The 19,374-nt window shown below is 37.5% G+C and overlaps 1 protein-coding gene across 3 annotated transcripts; it reads left to right on the top strand.

The window, feature by feature from the left end:
* The first annotated feature begins 11 nt into the window (after window positions 1-11).
* Window positions 12-13,550, top strand: LOC111324798 (QRFP-like peptide receptor). Of its 3 annotated transcripts, XM_022928442.2 has the most exons (6): window positions 12-3,718; window positions 5,311-5,565; window positions 9,318-9,468; window positions 10,908-11,178; window positions 11,524-11,778; window positions 12,614-13,550. In XM_022928442.2, the coding sequence occupies exons 3-6, from the start codon at window positions 9,341-9,343 to the stop codon at window positions 12,983-12,985; spliced, it is 1,026 nt and encodes a 341-aa protein (XP_022784177.1). In that variant the 5' UTR covers window positions 12-3,718; window positions 5,311-5,565; window positions 9,318-9,340; the 3' UTR covers window positions 12,986-13,550. The 3 variants fall into 3 exon arrangements, with proteins under 3 accessions (XP_022784177.1, XP_088592801.1, XP_022784178.1); XM_088736675.1 differs by lacking the exons at window positions 12-3,718; window positions 5,311-5,565 and adding an exon at window positions 7,787-8,341; XM_022928443.2 differs by lacking the exons at window positions 12-3,718; window positions 5,311-5,565 and adding an exon at window positions 8,359-8,960.
* The last annotated feature ends 5,824 nt before the right edge of the window (window positions 13,551-19,374 follow it).

Genomic DNA, 19,374 nt, shown 5'->3' with positions numbered 1-19,374 from the left:
TTTTACGAGAAAGTTCCTGCTAAATAAACAGCCATGATGTCGATGTCGATGTTCAGCCAGAAATCGGCAAGTATCATTTGACGCAAAACACTTTGTTATTCAATGCCACTGTATAAGTACGTCAACCACGCACATTGAAATTATGTAATATCGGTAATCGTCGTTGGTGAGTTGAGTACATTAGGCACTATATACACCCTAAGATACAAATTACTATGCGAAATTAAAATTGTAACAATCTGTAGTCATAACTTGTTTGGAACGAAGGATGTGGGAGCCGAGGAAACTTTATTGAATGATGCATTCGCATATGAGCTGTTGTCATCGTTCTAGAAATTTGATTGAGCTTTCCCAATATCACGAGTTGCCCTTGGACTGAACTACCACCGATAAACAGTACAATATAGAATCAATTTTGTGTCTCCCTTGTTTTCAAGGCGCTTGGAAAACAGATGATGGCTGGAAGCAAGAGATATCTCTGCATCGATATGATAATTCCATCGCGCTGACTCCAACGAAAAAGGCAACATTTACATACTTATTTGCAAGGTAGATTAGCCAAGATTCGACTTCCCTTTCGCTCTAGTCAACTGCTGTTTCTGAACACTGATCAGCTTTCGATAACTATGGAAATAACTCTTACGCCTACTCAAGCTTCTCTTAGAACTTTATCAGGAGAATCAGTCGTAAGAGTTGCTGGTCCCTTTCATGCGGCGAAATAAAGGAAATGCCAATTTAACCCAAGCTGTACTGGTAATATTTCCGATTACTTTTTTCAAGGATACCATCTAATTAGTCTATTAATGAGCCTTTTTCTCCCTGTAAGGAGTCTTTTGAGCGAGATTACATGAATAAAATTGTTTCTACTTTGGCTCGCGACGGTAGAAACCTAAGCGTAAACAACGTTACTGAGGTAAAGTAAACACAATTTTCATTTGAATTTATAACATGCTTCAGCTATCCTCTTTTTACAAGTCCCTTCAAGCTGCTGAATACGTAAAGGTTGTTAATGTGTTTACATAACTTGGTACAGTGTATTACTTTTCTTTTAGCTACCACGAGCAACATTTGTAAGTTGAAAGGCTGATGGCTTTAAGATAACTAAGACTTCTCCAAGTTGTCTGTAAGGATTTTCTGTTCTGTTGCAAAGCTAAAATTGGGATTGTTTTTCAAACTTTTGAAAGGGTAATATCTTATGATATTGTAAACTTGCTCGGTTTATTATTGGATTTCAACTTATTTGTTCAGTATTTTGTAACAGCTTATTTAAAGTAGCAAAGAGACACGAGGGTTTAAATACTCGCAATTCTTTTTTTAACAGATAGCTAGGTTAAAAATATAGGGAGTCTCTGAGGCAAAATAGTGCTAGGGTAGTTGAGCCATATGTTTATTTAGGTGTTTTTTGAAAGAAAGCCAGAGGATTCCAGTGAGAACTACATGGCTGCGTTTTGTGGCGATACCGTGGCGTTCAGCACTTCTTGAATTATGGCTTTTTCTCTCAGTTATCTTGCCTGTTTGTCAAGATGTTATCATCAGAGGCAATGACATGTAAAAATAAAAGGCAGTAGGTGAAATAAATTTAAGTGCACTTTCCGTCTGAGACAATTTACCTAAATCTAAGAATAATAGGTATCTTAGTCTAGTATCCAAGCAGAGACAGCTGTCATAAAATATTCCATTATAAATTTGAAACAGAAGAACCGAATAACAAGTCGTACTCCTCACCATTTTGAAAGGGTACTTACAATAAATGAAATATTTCAGTAAACGCCAGAAGTTTTCAGTGTGGGTAGAATAGTGAAACGCACTGAATATTGAAACGTCCCTACGGCGAAAATATTCATTGGACAAATACATGATGCATTGCCTTCATAAATGTTTTACCCTCGGTTCTTTTCATTGTATTGTCACTAATCAATGGCGGCAAGAATAAATTGTCTTCTATTTGGTGGAATAATTGCATTTTTTTTTATCCATTTACGTAAATAAAGGGGATTGGATAAACTTCTACTTTAAACTTAAAGTCTAATTATAACTGAACCAAACATTTGAAAAGACCCTTGTGAGAAGCTTTTCTCACATAGCAAGTTGAAAGGAGCGCTTCAAAACAGCTGCAAATACCCCATTTTTATTGGCAATTAAATTTGATTGTCTCACTACAATGAAAAAAAACAGGATTAATCCAGATAACAGTTGAAATGTCATGAGGAGTTGCATTTCACGTCAATCCAAAGTAATATTTTATTTATCTAGATGTTTTCTTGATATGCTTACGAGAGTCTCCAAATATCTCAGCCATGCTTTTGTTTTGTATAAAATGTCGGAGTTTTTTCAGGCTATCATAGAATTTTGACAACGTTGGTGTATCTTCTACTGCTATGAAATTGAAACAGAGCGTAAGTCTACTTCGACAATGTGAGTGAGATGTCTAAAACGCTGTCAGCAAGTCAGTAAGTTTTCCTTTGTTTAAGTTTACCTCTTAGATGGTAACCGGTTATCACCGGCATTCGATAGAATCTACGAAAATATAATTTTGTTTAAGCGAAGTTATACACCTTTGAGATAAACCTACGAAAATAATCACGAAACTACAAAATGCGCACGATAGCAGAAGATAAACATGCTGTAATTGGCTACGCTGTTGCGGTGTCCTTGCCATTTTATTTTTTTTATCTTGAGTGTTGCTGTTTGGCGAAGTTAATAAATAAACATGCTGGCGGCCTTTATGTCGATCGAAAATCCCCCATATTTCTATGTCATCAAACCTAATGGGCCCAGGATACTTGAACGAGACTTGTCAAAAGCCCAGTTCAATAGGTTGTCATCCCATTTAATTGATTGATTTTACTGCTACCATGTTCTGTTCTTTTATGTAGGCAGACCATCGACACGTTCAGATATGGCCATGCGATCAGTTCGATCTTGACGCAATGGCTATTGCTTGTGCGACGGTCCTTTACGTTCTTGTCGTCGTTATTATAACGGGCAATGCTATAATTTGCACGAACATACTGAGGAGTTCTAGAGGAGCTCTAGCGTCAATTATCCTTAAGATTCAGGCGACACAAGCAAAAGGTAAAATAAAAATACTGGTAAGTTTTTTGGATCAGAGTCACGATAAAGTTAGGTGTCAACTTTTCCTTTTGTGTTTCAACGAGGTCAACTCATCTTTGGGGAATGAATATGGAAATATCTCAGTACAGGGTCTTGACAGGTTTCGTTTCATTGTCTTTTTAATTTTATACTTTACGAGAGACTCCATATTTCAAGAAGACAGACAACTGCAAATCCTTTCTCAGTCTGAGTCAGTTAGAAAAAACGGACGGAAACCTGATCAGCATTTTAAATATTTATGTCATAGGTTTCTACGTGATAAAGTACTGACGCTATAAGTGTAACTTTTCCATTGTTTTAAAATGGCAAAACGATTAAGGATTTGTCTGTTATCATTATATTTTTAGTATGATCATGATATTTTTAGGGTAAACATCTAAATGTTTACCCATAAATATTTTATGGGTAAACATCTTCAGCTTGATGTCTACCCATCCTGAAGGAGTGACTAGTACAGTTATATGCAGGCTACTAACTGGAACAAACGTTGCATGGGTCAGAGCATCTTCGTCTGTTGTCACGGGTTTTCATCTCCATTGAGCGTTATGTTAAAGCAGTACATCCATATGGCGGAAAAGGAAAGCTTACCAATACCAAACTTAAGGTAACAGAACTACCCAGAAACTACTTTTTTATTGAGTTTCAAAAGAATCATGCTTAGTAATAAATAAAAAAAGATTAGCGTGAGGGAAATAATAGTCGGTTATGCCGGGGGGAATAAGCCAATTAAAATAAGCATTACACCTGTTATATAAAGTTTTCACATAAAAAACATAAATCCGAAGTCAAACGCATACAGTGCGTCATGATTTTACAAACGTTAAGAGGGTTCTTACGGCCGTTTCTATAAAATTATCAAAAAGCTCGTTACTCGTGTCGACAATTTAGTGGTGCGAGATGAGTACTAAGAAATTTAGAGGAAAAGAGGGGGATATTGGGCAATAACTTAAAGAATTTAGAGAAAAAACTAAACTAAAGGCCCACATGAATAATTTGGTTTCATTAACAATGTAGATAAAAGTCAGAAGGCTAACGTCAGAAACGTCAGCTTAAGAGATTCTCTTCAATATTACCTCGGTTGATAAAACCAAATTATCTTGTAATACCTCCACGAAAGCAACCATACAGTTTCACAGAAACCCTCCCCTTCAAACGCCCAAATACCTCGATATTCTAATTTGAAGAGAACATTTCGAAATACATTTGATAATAAATATTAGAAGAATAAAACTACGACGTTTCGAAGTCATCTTGACTCCATTACCAAGTAGGGGTGTTAGTTGTCGTTTCGAGATTAAATAAAAACAAAGGTGTAGAGTACATTAGAATAATAAGTCTTTCGTTGTCATTGGTGTTTGACGTATCAGTCCATGCGGTATATAAGTAAACACTTTTGCACGTATTGAGTCCGGCTGCGTGTTTAACTTCGGTTTCCGTTCAGGAATAAATGTCATTTCCTGAATAAGACAGTCCAGTTTTCCTCGGCATTTCTTAAGAACGGAAAACATTCCGGCTAGGTCAGTGAACGCTACACCGTGGACTTCCTTTATATGCCTGCCAATGACCGAGGCTTTATGCTCCTGTATGTGTTGGTGAAGATGGCGTGTGAGATAACCGATATAATCCGCATCGCACGAATCACATTTAAAATTGTAAACAACGCATTGGTGATTGATTAAGGCAGGTTTCTCCCCTTGTATCTTAAGCTTTTCCTCGATCTTGCGACTTGTGAGGACTGGTTGTAGGTTAGTTCCGATTTTTTGGCTAAGATCTTTCAACTGTTGTCTTGCTGTGTCGGCCGATTTTTGGTCTTTAAACGGCAAATTCTTTCTGATGGTTTTTTGTAAATCCGCGTCAGTTGCAGTTGGAGTTTAATGAAGGTCTTGGGGCGCAGAATTCTTGTACATGGCTTACTAAACGATGCCTTCATCAACGACACATCCAATTTCACCCCCATCAGCGTGGAAAGACCTAACATGCGAGGCCGGCCTCCTAAATATTACCATCCATTATTACAAAAAGAAAAACATCTTGCATCCGTCGTCACAAAAATCTTGCCAATGGAGTCAAGATGACTTCCAAACGTCTCAGTTCTATTATTCTAATATTCATTATCAAATGTACCTTGATATTGTCGAACAATAAGTCGTCACAAACAAGCGAAAACCATTGTTCTTCAATTCTGTACTGTTTTAGGCGACCTTCCTGTTGGATTCTTGCATTTACGTTAAATGTTCCAATTTTCTTGGAATTGAACTTCAAAAACACCATAGGTGATTGCGATGAAGACTGGCCGCAGGACCGGAGTGGATGGGCGTAGCCAATAGCTTGGTTTGGTTGGTGACTATGACTGTTCTCCCCCTGGTACTGATGATTGGATTTTACTCCAGAGTCGTGTGCTCATTGTGGTTCGCACAAGTTGATGATAATAAACTTTCACATCAACAGAGGGTAAGGAATTCTGACAAAGTCATCCCAAAGTCATCGTAGTTGACGACTAATCTTTTTAGCGAGTTAACGTTTTCGATTTGAGATACTATACGGCCATAGAACTCATTTTTCTTCACCCTTTCCTTAATTATGCAAAAAACTTCTATAATAGTCTTTAAATGTCAGTTGAAGCATTTGAACAACTTCATGATGTTTTGGCATTGGCTTATCATTAAATCACGACACAACATACGTTTCCTCTGAGAATTTTTACCACAAATCAAAAGTAAATTTCTTTGATTCTTGAAAAAAAGAAAAGAAAATCGCCTATCAAGGTCTAGCAAAGAGGACATAGTTCCATACTTGATATAAAATACACTATTTTATATCAAACATTCTTAATGAAGAACTCGACCTCTTCGCATAGGCTATGATCAAGTTGCGGAAGCGAGTCACAGCAATGGTTATAAGTATATCTTATTAGACGTTTTGTTGTGTAGTATCGCTGAGTATTTTTACGAGTTGTGCCGTATTTTGACGAGCCCGTAGGGCGAGTCAAAATACAAGTAACGAGTAAAAATACTCAGCGATACTACACAACAAAACGTCTAATAAGTTATTTATTATCCAACACGCCAAACTGTTATTTCAGTGCGGGCGAAAATGGCGGATGTTTAGTTACGGGGAGTGCGTGACAGAAGTATGCGGAGAGGAACGGAATTGGCGCGTTGTTGTGCTGCTGTTTCTATTTTCTTTATTAAATGAAGAAATTCTCTGGTCGTCAAGCTGTTTTTCTTCGTTCGATTCATCTAATGAAATTGGATCTATATTTGCCAGCCATTCTGACTCTTCGTCGTCGGAAATATGATTCAAATTGTCCCCCAATTTTTTTTTTTTTTTCTTAACTACAATCCAATTCTTCGCTTGCGCGATGCGAGAAAACCTGTTTAACCGGTACTACAATAGACGAGTACAAATACCGCGGGATATTTTTACTCTTCTATGGCGTTATTTGTACTCGTCTAGGTGTAGTTGGATAATAATTGTCAGCATCATATTTGGAATCTGTTGGCTTACCGACTCTACCCTTTACGTCCTTCACTTCATCAGTTCCCCCGTACAGTGATGTGGTTTTTGTTATTACCACCCTGCTGATCCTATTTAACTCTGCTGTAAACCCCTTTGTGCATGCCCTGGTGAACCAAATATTTCGTCAAAAAATCAAAGCGATGTTTCGCTGCACTTGCGTCGCTACAAACAGTATTGGCCCAATTAGTCAATCTCATTGGTAGAATCGTTTTGCCAACCATTGCCACCACTCTGAAAAACGTACAGGGCAAAGCCGATGCGGGAAAAAGTGATGACAGCAAGTGAAGGATAAAACATCAACGCGAACGTAAAGTTTCCAAACTTCATTTGTGCAGTAAACAGTTACAAAGACTCCATTAACTGCTTAGGGTGTTTTAATGTTGCACAGCATTTCCCCTTGATTTCCCTTGTATGTTTATTGTAGATAGTAATACCAATAATAACAATAGTAATGATAATTATAATCATGGTGATGATTAAAAACATAACGACATACGAATGACATAATTATTATCAACTATAGGAAATCAGTTGTCAAGTACAAAATCATTTTCTATGTTTTTCTACGAATTTTGTCCTTAACTTCTTCCATAGCGTTTTCCGGATGGCTTTATTCTACGCTGTCATGGCTTCTAGCCAATTTAGCAAGTACTGTGAAATTGCGCAAGCAGATCTGGTTATTTGATTAGTAGAAAAACACAAACTTCTTACTGTTTAGACGATTCTGTGTTCTACCTTAGAGTGGTTGGTGGGTTTTACGGTTTTGTGTGCACTAAGTGATTGGTAACCTTTTTCCCACTCCCAAACCCTTTGTGGTATTGCTACTCACTGCATTACCTGCTGACTAATTTCCAGCTTCGGGGGCAGGACAAGTATAAAATCATACCCTTATAACTGGTCCTTTGCTATCACAACTTGAGTAATGGACGACTTGCATTAACAAAAGTTAACAATCATAGAGTAGAAATAAACCATAAATTAAATAAACTATTTCCAATCTGTTAGTTTCATTTCAACATCGTAATACTGAATACAGAAAATCTTTAAAAAATATCATCACTCGCTTTGCAATTTAGAAGCAAATATATCACTGCGAATAAAGCAACATGAAATGTGACGCGTAATCGTTTAAAATACTAATGACTTATGGACCTTTCTCCCTTTTGGCTAGTTATAACTTAAAGGCATATATAAATGCCTAAATATTGTCTAGCCTGGGTTGGGACACATTTTCAAAAGTGAAAAAGGGGATATTAGAAAATAGATCGTGCAGCACATGCCACACTTACTGTACTTCCTTAGAGACTCTCATCTCTATCAAACTGCTTTATGACTGAACCAAATGGAAAACTCCTGATTGATTGGAAAGAGTTACTTTACTCCAAGAAAGGAACAGATACAAGTATGCGAGTATTTTATGCGATCGAAACTGCTTAAGTAAGGCGCTCGCATTTCTCACAACGCGTATTTCCTCTGCATATAGGATGGTCGTGGTTGTCATTCATGATCATTCCTCGGCATTTTACACAAAGTTGAGACTCAAAAGCGGCGACTAATCGGATGATCTTTCTGCGTCGTTTCAGTTTTGATAAAATTACTGGACTTCAGTTTCTCAAGCCATCGTTTTGAGGCGGTAAGAGAAGCTCTTCCAGAGTTTCTATTTGCTTTTGGTACTGGAGATACAAGTTTACGCATGGTTATAGCAGAGGTAAGTTAGAACGAAAGGCAACATTTTGGGAACTGATGGAGTGTTTATTTTCATTATCATCATTATGATTATTATTATCATTAGTAATAGTAGTAGTATTGTTAGTACTATTATTCTTGATTTTCCCGCCATGTCTGACGCGCAGCCGGCGCAAATTTCCATAGGAAACCGCTGACGAATATCGAGCTTTTCTTTAGTCTTAGCAACACACTTGTAGTTAAGTTTCTCCCCTTAATGCCTAATAAGGCACCGTTTAATTAAAAAGCTTGGGGAAACTTTATACACATATTAGTTAAAAGGAGCGCTTTAAAACAGGTGCATTTACTCGATTTTTATTGGCTGTAAGTTTAAGGTTTTTTCATTTCAATCGACATCTACGATTAGTTCAGATGACGGTTAGAACGTACTGAGAAGTTGAATTTAACGTCAATTCAAAGGAATATTTCATTTACATCCACGATTGCCGGCTGGACTTGCATACGAGAGCTTCCTAAACTCTTAGCCTTTCACAGTTTTTGTACGACATCATGGTTTTCCCTTGCTATCTTAGTTTAAAATAACCTTGGCGTATCTCTAACTGCCGTCAAATTGAAACTGAGCGCAAGTTGGTACAGTTGAGGTGAGCCTATTGAAAACAGATGTTTAGTAACTAGTGCTTTGTTTCACCTCTGAAATGGACGAATTTACGTTCATGCTCATCACCAGATGAAAGGTTATTTCTGTTACTCAATTAAATCTAGGGCGTACCTATTTCTGCAGTAGACCTGGTGAAAGAACCACAGAATTACGAAATCAGCTAAGATATGCATGCAAGAAAAAATACTTTCCTGTCGACCGTCATGCGTCGTAAGTTGACATATCCTTATCCAAACAAACCTAACAAACCGAAAGTAATTGTTAATGGTCTACTCCATTTCTTTATTTCATCGCATCTCTTTTTTTACTGATATTATTCTTTTTTTCTTTCTTTTTCTAGGTGGACCATCGACCCTGTAAAATATGTCCATGCGATCGGTTTCCGACACATTAGCTACTGGTTTTGCGACGGTCCTTTCCCTTTTTGTGGCCATTGTAATAATGGGGAACTCTATTGTTTGCACGATCATACTGAAATATCGCGATATGAGGTAAAATATTCTTCCTATAGTGCTCTTGTGACTTTCTCGTATTTTTATCGATGGTAATATTCAGTGATCCCGACATCTCGAGTGAAAGTTAACTTAGCGAGGTTTTATCAGAATCCAACCAATTAGATTCCGATTAAACTCATGATAAATGGCTACCTGCGATGAATTACAGTTTATCCCAATCTGTCTTATGGTGAAGGCTAAAAGTTTCTAAAGAAACTGTGGTGCTGCGTCGGTGGGGGTAACAATGCAATTTGGTTATATCAACTCAGTTGAAATATGTAAATTGGCCACCATCGTTACGGTGGCTAATTTACATATTTCAACTGAGTTGATACAAGCAAATTACATTGTCTTATGGTGAATTCAGTTCTTCTTTTTGGAGAAACTTAATTTGATATTAAAAATTTTTATGCGTGTGTATGTTTGTTTCTTCACTTTACAAACTGGGAACGTACTATTCGGAGTCATTTGGAAAAACAATATATTTGCTTTAATTTTTTATGCCAAACGTAATATAATTTTAAAGAGCACTTTGGTGTAATTTTGTCAATTGCTTTAAAATCATGTAGCGATGCAGATCTTTTTGTCTTTATCTTTTAAACAAATCGGAAGTGGTTTAGCGTAGTCTGTATACTTATCGACAACGATGCACCTCGCGAGTTCGTAACATTTTGGACACTGTGATGACTAATACCTTTGTCGATAAGAGGAAAGACCACGCTAAACCACTGTCGATTTGTTTTTTACCACAATGTCGGTGCCCGACACGTTGCGTGACACGCTGAAGCGAACGGTGTTGTTTTTATTATTATTACATCCATTTTGAAATCACTGGTGGTCCCTGTAATCTGATTGGCTCTAATTGGTGCGATTTGTTCACGAATCGCACCATTTTTTGCCCTTATTTGCATCATTTTACGCTTGACTGAGTTTTTGACACATGACGTCAAAGTCTTCCTGTTTGGCATACAAAATAAGATGTAAAAGCGTTTCCGGTTCCGCTTTTTATTTAAAAACCGGCTCAGTACTGCATCAATAAAATATTTGAAATGACCAAGTCCTGTATTTGGGCGATTTCAAAATGGATGTAATAAAATGGTAATTGAACCTCGTGTCGTGCAATTTTGGTCTGAAATCATACTTGTGATTTCAAATCATACAAGTGATTTCACAACTGCACTCCACTCAGTTCAATTACCCTTATTTATCGAAAACGGCAAATTGCCAATCAGATTGCGGCATTACTGCCGCTATCATCATCGTCATAATTATCATTTTCATCATTATTATTGTCATTACTGTTTTTGTCAAAACTATCATGATTTATATTGTTTGTTATTGTTGTTGTTAGTATCGTTGTTTGTCGTTCATTCTTGCGTGGTCTGTATCATTTTTACTTACGTTTTTGCGTTTGACTCCGATTCTACACTCCACAGAATTCCAATCAATTTTCTTCTTGTAAACCTGGCTGTTTCGGACATTATGACTGCAATATTTCTTGCACCACAGTACATCTTCAGTCTGATGTTTACCCACCCTGATGGAGTAACTGGCACAGTTCTATGCAGGCTACTAACTGGAGGAAACTTTGCATGGGTTGGAGCATCTTCGTCCATCTTCACTCTGGTTTTTATCTCCCTTGAACGATATTATGCAATAATATATCCATTTGGTGGAAAGGGAAAGCTTACCTATACCAAACTTAAGGTAACAGCAGCCTGGATACTTCCTTGTTAATCAATTTCTGTCAAAGCAGGCTGATAAATGGAAAATGCAACTAATCAGTATGAGAGAAATATGTCCGTTTTGCCGGAGGGAATCAGTAAATTAGAGTGCGTTCTGCATCGAATGTTTTCATTATACATAAACCCTACGTCAAACACCCGCAATGTAGCATGATTTACACAATTCTTAACTTACGTTTGAGAAAAAATGGGCTGAAATAGTTTTATTCAAGAATTTTGAAAAATTGCAGTAAAACGCGCACATATCTCGTCTATAGTCGTCACAAATAGGCTAAATCCCTTGTTCTTCAATTCTTTACTGTTTTAGGTGATTATTCCTTTCTGTTGGATTCTTGCATTTACCCTCAATATTCCAATTTTCTTGGTCATGAACTTCGAAAACACCATAGGTGACTGCCAGGAAGACTGGCCCAAGGAGTGGATGGGCGTAGCCAATAGCATGGGTTGGTTGGTGACTATGACAGTTCTCCCCCTGACGCTGATAATTGGGTTTTACTCCAGAGTCGTGTACTCTCTGTGGTTCACACGAGTTGATGATAATCAACTTTCACATCGACAGCGGGTGAGGAATTATGATTCAACGCACAACTTTGTGCTGCTCAATCCAAAGGGTGTGATTTTTAAATATGAGAGATTATAGAGACACTTAATTTCTACCATCCTCCTAATATTAATAACATATTATTGCAGTACATTATTTCCGTGTTTTTTTATCTATTTGAAGCATTTAAACGACGTCGTATGATTTTAACATTGATTTGTGATGGAATTAGAAAGCTACATATGCTCTCAAACTTCTCTTAAACTATTCACCTTGAACCAACAGTCGTTAAAAAAAAAAAGAAAACAAAACACGCCTGTAGTGTAAATTGCTGTTAATCTCCAAACACAGAGGGAAACAAGTCCTCCAGTAAGGCATTTTATGACGAGAGACAAACTGTCACACTTGCTAATTAAGTAAACAAATGATCACAGTTTATTACATAAACTGCAGTGTTTTACAAGGATTTCCAGCCCTAAGAAAAGCCGTAATTGCACACTTGTTAAATTACGATAACTTTTAAGTCTCTTTCAAATCGCCAATCAGCAATTGACGCACTCGCATTCTGCGCCACTCTGTCAGGTTGGTGATTGAATGACAAAACTTTCATCAGTTTTCAATCCAAGGTCTTTTTTCAAATGTTCTTGTCAGTAAAAGCATATGGTGTTTATTTAATGAACAAAACATGGAATTTCTTTTCTCGGTTTCGATTAGATATCTTTCCAGCTTACTGCGCTCACTCGTGAGCAATGAATTTGAACGCTAGCTATAGAAAAGAAATCCCATATCTAGCACACTCACGTATTACTCGTTATACAAAAAATCTCTTTCTGAGGTTCTCGATCTCCTCACATAGGCTTTGATCAAGTGTCGGAAGCGAGTCACCGCAATGGTAATAATTGTCAGCATCATATTTGGAATCTGTTGGTCTACCGACGCGGCATTTCATTTGTTACATTTCATCGGCTCCCCTCAGAGTGATGTAGTTTCTGCTATAACTACCATGCTGATCGTATTTAATTCTGCTGTCAACCCGTTTGTGTATGCCCTGGTGAACCAAAGATTTCGCCAAAAGATCAAAGCAATGTTTCGCTGTAATTGTGTTGCTACAAACAGGATTGGCCCCAATGTCCATCCCACTCGTAGAATCGTATTGCCAACCGTGGCTACCACTCCTCCAAACCTTCCCGTCGCAGTTATTGCAGGACAAAGTGATGTCAACAACTGATGGGGAACGCATCAACGAGAATGTTAGGTTTCCGAACTTCGCTCATATTGTAGACAAAAACTTTATATGTTACAAGGCAGACCTTAGTTAATGAAGATAACAATCGACAGCAATTAATCAGATAATCTCATGGCGTTCTATAAATTGTATAGGGTGTAGCAACAGAGCCTTTTCCCTTCAATTTGTAAAGTAAGCAGTGAGAATAACGATAACAGTAATAATCGTGATGACAGACAATAATGATGATGATGATGATGATGATGATGATGATGATGATAATGATGGTGATGGTGACGATAAAGCGCGTGAAGAATCAAGAACCGAACAGCAATTAATCATCAAGTTGGGGGCATAGAATTTTTTTTTTTTTTTGCTTTTGGAATCCTGATATCGCCAACTCTTTCCATCGTCTTTTAATAGCTCTATTCTACGCTGTGACAGTTTCTTGACAATATGGTAAAGTGCTGTGAGACTGCGTAAATAATTTTTATTACTTAGTGGGAATGCACTCTAAAACACCTCTTTTTTCAGTCCTATCTTAATGAAAAACACATTGCATTTATTACTCAGGCGATTCGGAAAACCCCTGATTAATAACCAGAGCACAAGCCATAAGAACATGCGTAGTTGACGATTTTATGTGGGCGTGATAAATAGCCCATTTGCGAATTACCCTTGGCCTCATTTTCAAAACGAGTCCTCGTGCTCAACCAATCTTGTGAAAATGAGTTTAATTTGCATATGAATGGAAACTTATTATCATATGAAAGGATTAGCACGAGGACTCCTTTTGAAAATGAGGCCAAGGGTAATTCGCAATTGAGCTATTAAATAGCTATCATCCGTCCCAGGCCATTCACGGCTATGGCGATCATTAATTTAGCGCACACAATACTGCAGCTAACGCAGACTTGAACAATTTTTTTAGACCTATGCCTCGTGAACTTTTCTCCCTTGCAGCTAATTGTAACCTGACTGAACACTGATGAGCTTGGTTTCATATTGAAATTAATCGTCTATGGAGAAACTCAACCTCAGCAGATACTTGATTGGGTTACCGCCCTTGAGGAATGATTCTAGGTCAGCAGGTGCAGAGCTCTCGAAATGAAAAGATGGCGTAAAGGAATGATAGCATCTGGCATATGCTTACCCAATTGTTTATTCTATCCTACCCTGGGGAATACCGCGATAACTTAAGCAAGCGGTAAACGTTCTTCGACGTTGTAAGGGGGGTCATCCCCTCAGATGTATATATCCGTGTGAATAGCCTCTGAAACAGAAGGTGTAGCTCGCAGAAGGTTCACTTTGTTCTTGCATTTTTTTATCATAACGCGAAACGTTATTGTCAGCATGATCATATTGCGACATGAAGAACACCATTTAATGGCCTTAAATGCGAATTCCTTGTTCTTGCGATAACACATTTCTTAAATGTGCCAGTCAAAACTGTTGAAACCTATCCAAGCACAGCCGGTGCCATGTGATGCATGATGCATGATGCTCCGTATGGTAATGCGTATTCTGGCGTGATGTTCGACAAGTTTAGGACTTGGAAGGCTCACGTGGACTATGTGTGTGGAAGGTGGCGTCAAGAGTTAGTATTCTGGGCCGTACTAGAAGTTTCGTCACAAAAGAGGCAGCAACACTTGTTCGTAATGCTTTAATTCTTCCCTTATTTGATTACTGTGACATTGCCTGGAGTAACCTTCTACAGCAAGATATAGATCCACTACAGCGCTTACAAAATAGATCTGCACAGATTATAACACGTTTCTCTCGCTCATCTGAAGCAATAGAGCAGCTGCAATGGCCGAATCTTTCCAGTAGACGCTATTACCACAAGGCTAAACTCGTTTTTCTCTGTCTTCACTCATTAGTTCCTAGTTACTTTTCATCATATTTTACCAGATTTTCGAATATTCACAACTATTCCACAAGGCAAAGTATGAGGCTATCCCTACCAAAAGTAAAACAAAATTCTGAGAAAAGGACCTTTCTTTTTACTGGTGCAGAAATCTTTAATAAACTCCCTTTAAACATTGTGAAGAGTGAAAACATTCAAACGTTCTGCCGCAGAGCAAGACATTTCTTTTCATCTTAACTTTGACATTTTACCTACTATTTTAGGTCTTAAGAGAGGCCGCCAGAATATTTCGAGAATCGAAAATCAGCGACGAAAACCTAATTTTTTTTTATTTTGCCAAAACATCCTTTTCTGTGAACTAGTTTTGAAAAAAATATTTTAAAGTTCCAGCAGTTTTTTTTTCGGCTGAAAATTTAAAAGGTTTGAAAAAAAGTTAAGAAAGCCGTTTTCGCCTTGCCTAAACGGTCAAATTGTCACGCAGCTTTAGGAAGATGTTGGCAGTGCAAAGAAAGTCTATTCACCATCAAACTTTGTACAATAATTACAATATCACTGCAAAGTGAAAGCATATGGTGTGCTCAGTTGTTCTCTTTGGCACCCCATGGTTTGAATAAAAGAAAGGAATTTCATTCGAAAAATAGAATTTCCTATAATCAATTTTCCATCTTAGATTAGGCGCTACTAATTGATCGTTTAAAGGCACTTTACTTGGATTTTGTCGGCCCTTTAGGTGTGGATTGGACTCAGAGGCCCTGCCAAGGGATCTTATTATGATTAGTATCATTTAAGGGCCCCTCCAGGGATTTTGTCGCTAATTTTCCCTTTCGGGCTCCAAAGGCCTTGTTTTGGGATTTTGTTACGGTTTACAGTTGTAGTAAAAAGTGGGCCTTCCCTTTTTTAATGCTCGCCGCATTGCTTCCTTGCAATTGGTTACGCCACTCATATTAACATATTTAGTATTCTCATCTCTTAGTTTTTAGGGTTTGTTTCTTGTATTTTGTCCATTGCTTTCTTTGTAATTAGGTTTTTTGTTTATTAGCACCAGTTCATTAGTCGTTATCTGTAATTGCGTAATCATGAGCACTTCGATCCTATTTAATGCTCTTTTTTTTATTTCAAAAGTTGTAAATAACTGAAGAAGGTATCTGACTGAAACATTTTTTTTTTTAATTTTTTTATATTTTTTACGTCAGAAGTTGTCCATCCTCGCAAATTTTTTAAGCTTTCTATATGTATATACATATTATATATCGCGCAAGTCGTTAATGAAACTCTCAGGCCAACAAAGGTGCACCGCGCGATTCGCAGTCCAAACCTCACAGCCAACACGAACGTAGAAAGTTTGCAAAATTGCGAGGATGGACAAATTCTGACGTAAAAAATATAAAAAATGTTATATATATTATATATAAAATTATATATATTATTATATAAAATTATATATATATATATAATTGAAGTTCTTGATGTAAATTATTTTTAAGAAATAGGGCCCCTATGGATATCAGCCTTAGAGCTGAATGGGCTACCCTGTGTGAATAAATCGTTACTTTACTTTACTTATTGAAAACCTCGATCCCTTCGCACAGGCTGTGATCAAGTTGCTGAAGCGATTCACTGCAATGGTAATAATTGTCAGCATCATATTTGGAGTCTTTTGATCTACCGACTCGACCTTTCATGTCCTTTACTTCATCAGCTCCCCGTACAGTGATGTCGTTTTTGCTGACCCTGCTGATCCTATTTAACTCTGCTGTAAACCCGTTTGTATATGCCCTGGTGAACCAAAGATTTCGTCAAAAAATCAAAGCAGTGTTTCGCTGCAGTTGCGTCGCCACAAACAGTATTGGCCCCAATGTCAATCCCATTGGTAGGATCGTATTGCCAACCATTACCACCACTCTCACGAATCTACAGGGCAAAGCCGATGCGGGAAAAAGTGATGACAGCAATTAAAGAATAAAACATCAACGTGAACGCAAAGTTTCCGAACTTCACTTGTACAGCAGTAAACAGCTATAAAGACTGTATGAATTGCTTACGGCTGTTGTAATGTCGTACAGCATTTCCTCTTGACTGTATATGTTTTGTAGATAGTAATAACAATGATAGTAATAATGATGATAATAAAAATCATGATCATGATAAAGCACATAAAGACATACGAATGACATAATTACTATGAACTATGAAAATTAAATCGTCAGGTAAAAACTTTTTTCTGTCTTTGAATTTTATCCTTAACTTCTTCCATTGGTTTGATTCTCCCACCTTGTTTCCCGCCATGTTTGATGCGCAGTCACGGCCGGCAGAAATTTCCATAGGAAATCATTGACTAATATTGAGCTTTCCTGTATTCTTAGCAACAGACTTGTAGTTAAGTTTCTCCCCCTAAATGCCTAGTTATAGAGGACCATTAATTTAAGAAGCTTGAGGAAACTTCATACCCATAATGAATCAAAAGGCGCCCCTTAAAGCAGGTGCATTTACTTGATCTTTATTGACTGTAATTTTGTTTGTCTTCATTTCAATCGACAACTACGATTAGTTCAGATGATTGTTAGAACATATTGGGGAGTTGAATTTAACGTCAGTTCCAAGGAATATTACATTTACATTGACGTTTGCAGGCTAGACTTGCATACCAAAACTTCCTAACGTCTTACCCTGTCATATTTTTTATACAATCTCATGGGTTTGTAATGCTATCGTCGTTTCAAATAACCTTGGCGAATCTTTAACTGCTGTGGATTTGAAAGAGAGCGCAAGTCTGCACAGACGAGGTTAGTTAAAAGGTTTGAAAACAGATGTTCAATCACTAATGCTTTGTTTCACCTCTCAAGTAGAAGTTTTCACGTCTTTTATGCTCATGCAATAGGAAAGGTTATTACCGTTACTCAGCTGAATCTACGGAGGATCTACCTCAGTCTGCAGTAGACCTGGTGAAACAACCATGAAATTACGAAATGTGCATGTTAAATAAAAAACTACTTTGCTGTTGGCTTCTCACGTCCTAAGTTAACATATCCTTATCCAAACAAACCGAACAGATCGAAGGTAGTTGTTAATGGCCTAATTCATTTGTTTATTTCATCGCATTTCTTTTTTAATTTATATTATCGTTATTTTTTTCTCTTTTCTAGGTGAACCATCGACCCCATGAAATATGGCCATGCGATCAATTTCTGACGCAACAGCTATTGCTTGTGCGACGGTCCTTTCCGTTTTCATGATAGTTGTTATAATGGGGAGCTCTATTTTTTTGTACGATCGTACTGAAATATCGCGATATGAGGTAAAATATTCTTCCCACAGTGCTTTTGTGACTTTCTCGTCATTCCATTGATCGGGGACATCCCGTGTAAATGATATCGTAGCCAGGTTTTATCAGTGTCGTGAGTCCGCAACATTCTGACCACTGTAATGACGAAATATCGTTGTCGATAACAGCACAGACCGCGCTGAACCACTGTAGATTTGTTTTTTACCACAATATCGACGTCAAATAAAACGATTCTTTCAATGCATGATACGTTGCGTGACAGGTTGACGCGAACGGCGTCTTTTGCACTCTTATCGACAAAGGCAAATTGGCCAGTCAGAATGCGACATTACTGCCAACTGTGGTAAAAATCATTATCGTCACTAGCAACATCATCATTATCACTGTCATCACTATTACTGTTATCATTATCATTATTTTTATCGTTTGCTGTTGTGGTTATTGTTATTATCATTGTTTTTCGTTTAATCTTACATGGTCTGTGTCCATTTTTAACTACATTTTTGCGTTAACATTTTATACTCTGCGGAAATCCAATAAATTTTCTTCTTATAGGCCTGGCTGTTTCGGATATTATGATGGCAATATTTTTTCCACCAGAGTACATCTTCAGCCCTATGTTTACCCATCCTGATGGAGTGACCGGTACAGTTCTATGCAAGCTACTGACTGGAGAAAATTTTGCTTGGGTCGGAGCATATTCGTCCACCTTCACTCTGGTTTTTATCTCCTTTGAACGCTATAATGCAATAACATATCCATGTGGTGGAAAGGGAAAGCTTACTAATACCAAACTTAAGGTAAAAGCTGCCAGGGAGACTTCCTTGTTTTCTACTTTAGTGTAAAATCACGATGAGTAAAATAAAAGCAACTAATCAGCAAGAGGGAAACAACAATCCGCTTTGCCGGAGATAATTAGTCAATACGAGTGCGCTTTGAGTCGAATGCAAACACCTGTCTCATAAAGTTTTCAATACACATAAATCCCACGTCACCAGTCATATAGAGTGTTAATTTCACATAAATCACGCGCCAAACACCTACAAGGTATCCCGATTTACTTACGTTTTGACTTCAGTCCAAGAACTTGAAAATGGGCTGAGAACAGTTTTCAAGAATTTCGAATAATTATAGTAAACAACCTCGTATATCGATTTTCATCGATTAGCCGTCACCAACTGGCTAAAACCCTTGTTTTTTAATTCTTTACTGTGCTAGGTGATTATTCCTGTCTGTTGGATT

The sequence above is a fragment of the Stylophora pistillata genome, chromosome 10 (genome assembly GCF_964205215.1).
Source record: "Stylophora pistillata chromosome 10, jaStyPist1.2, whole genome shotgun sequence".
NCBI lineage: Eukaryota > Metazoa > Cnidaria > Anthozoa > Scleractinia > Pocilloporidae > Stylophora > Stylophora pistillata.
This window is presented reverse-complemented; position numbering and strand designations above follow the sequence as displayed.

Excerpts from the sequence above, each read along its gene's own strand:
- LOC111324798 (XM_022928442.2), top strand. The coding sequence starts at position 9,341 with ATGTCCATGCGATCGGTTTCCGACACATTAGCTACTGGTTTTGCGACG. Across the intron at positions 9,469-10,907 it reads CTGAAATATCGCGATATGAG|AATTCCAATCAATTTTCTTC; the intron begins GTAAAATATTCT and ends TACACTCCACAG. Across the intron at positions 11,179-11,523 it reads TTACCTATACCAAACTTAAG|GTGATTATTCCTTTCTGTTG; the intron begins GTAACAGCAGCC and ends TTACTGTTTTAG.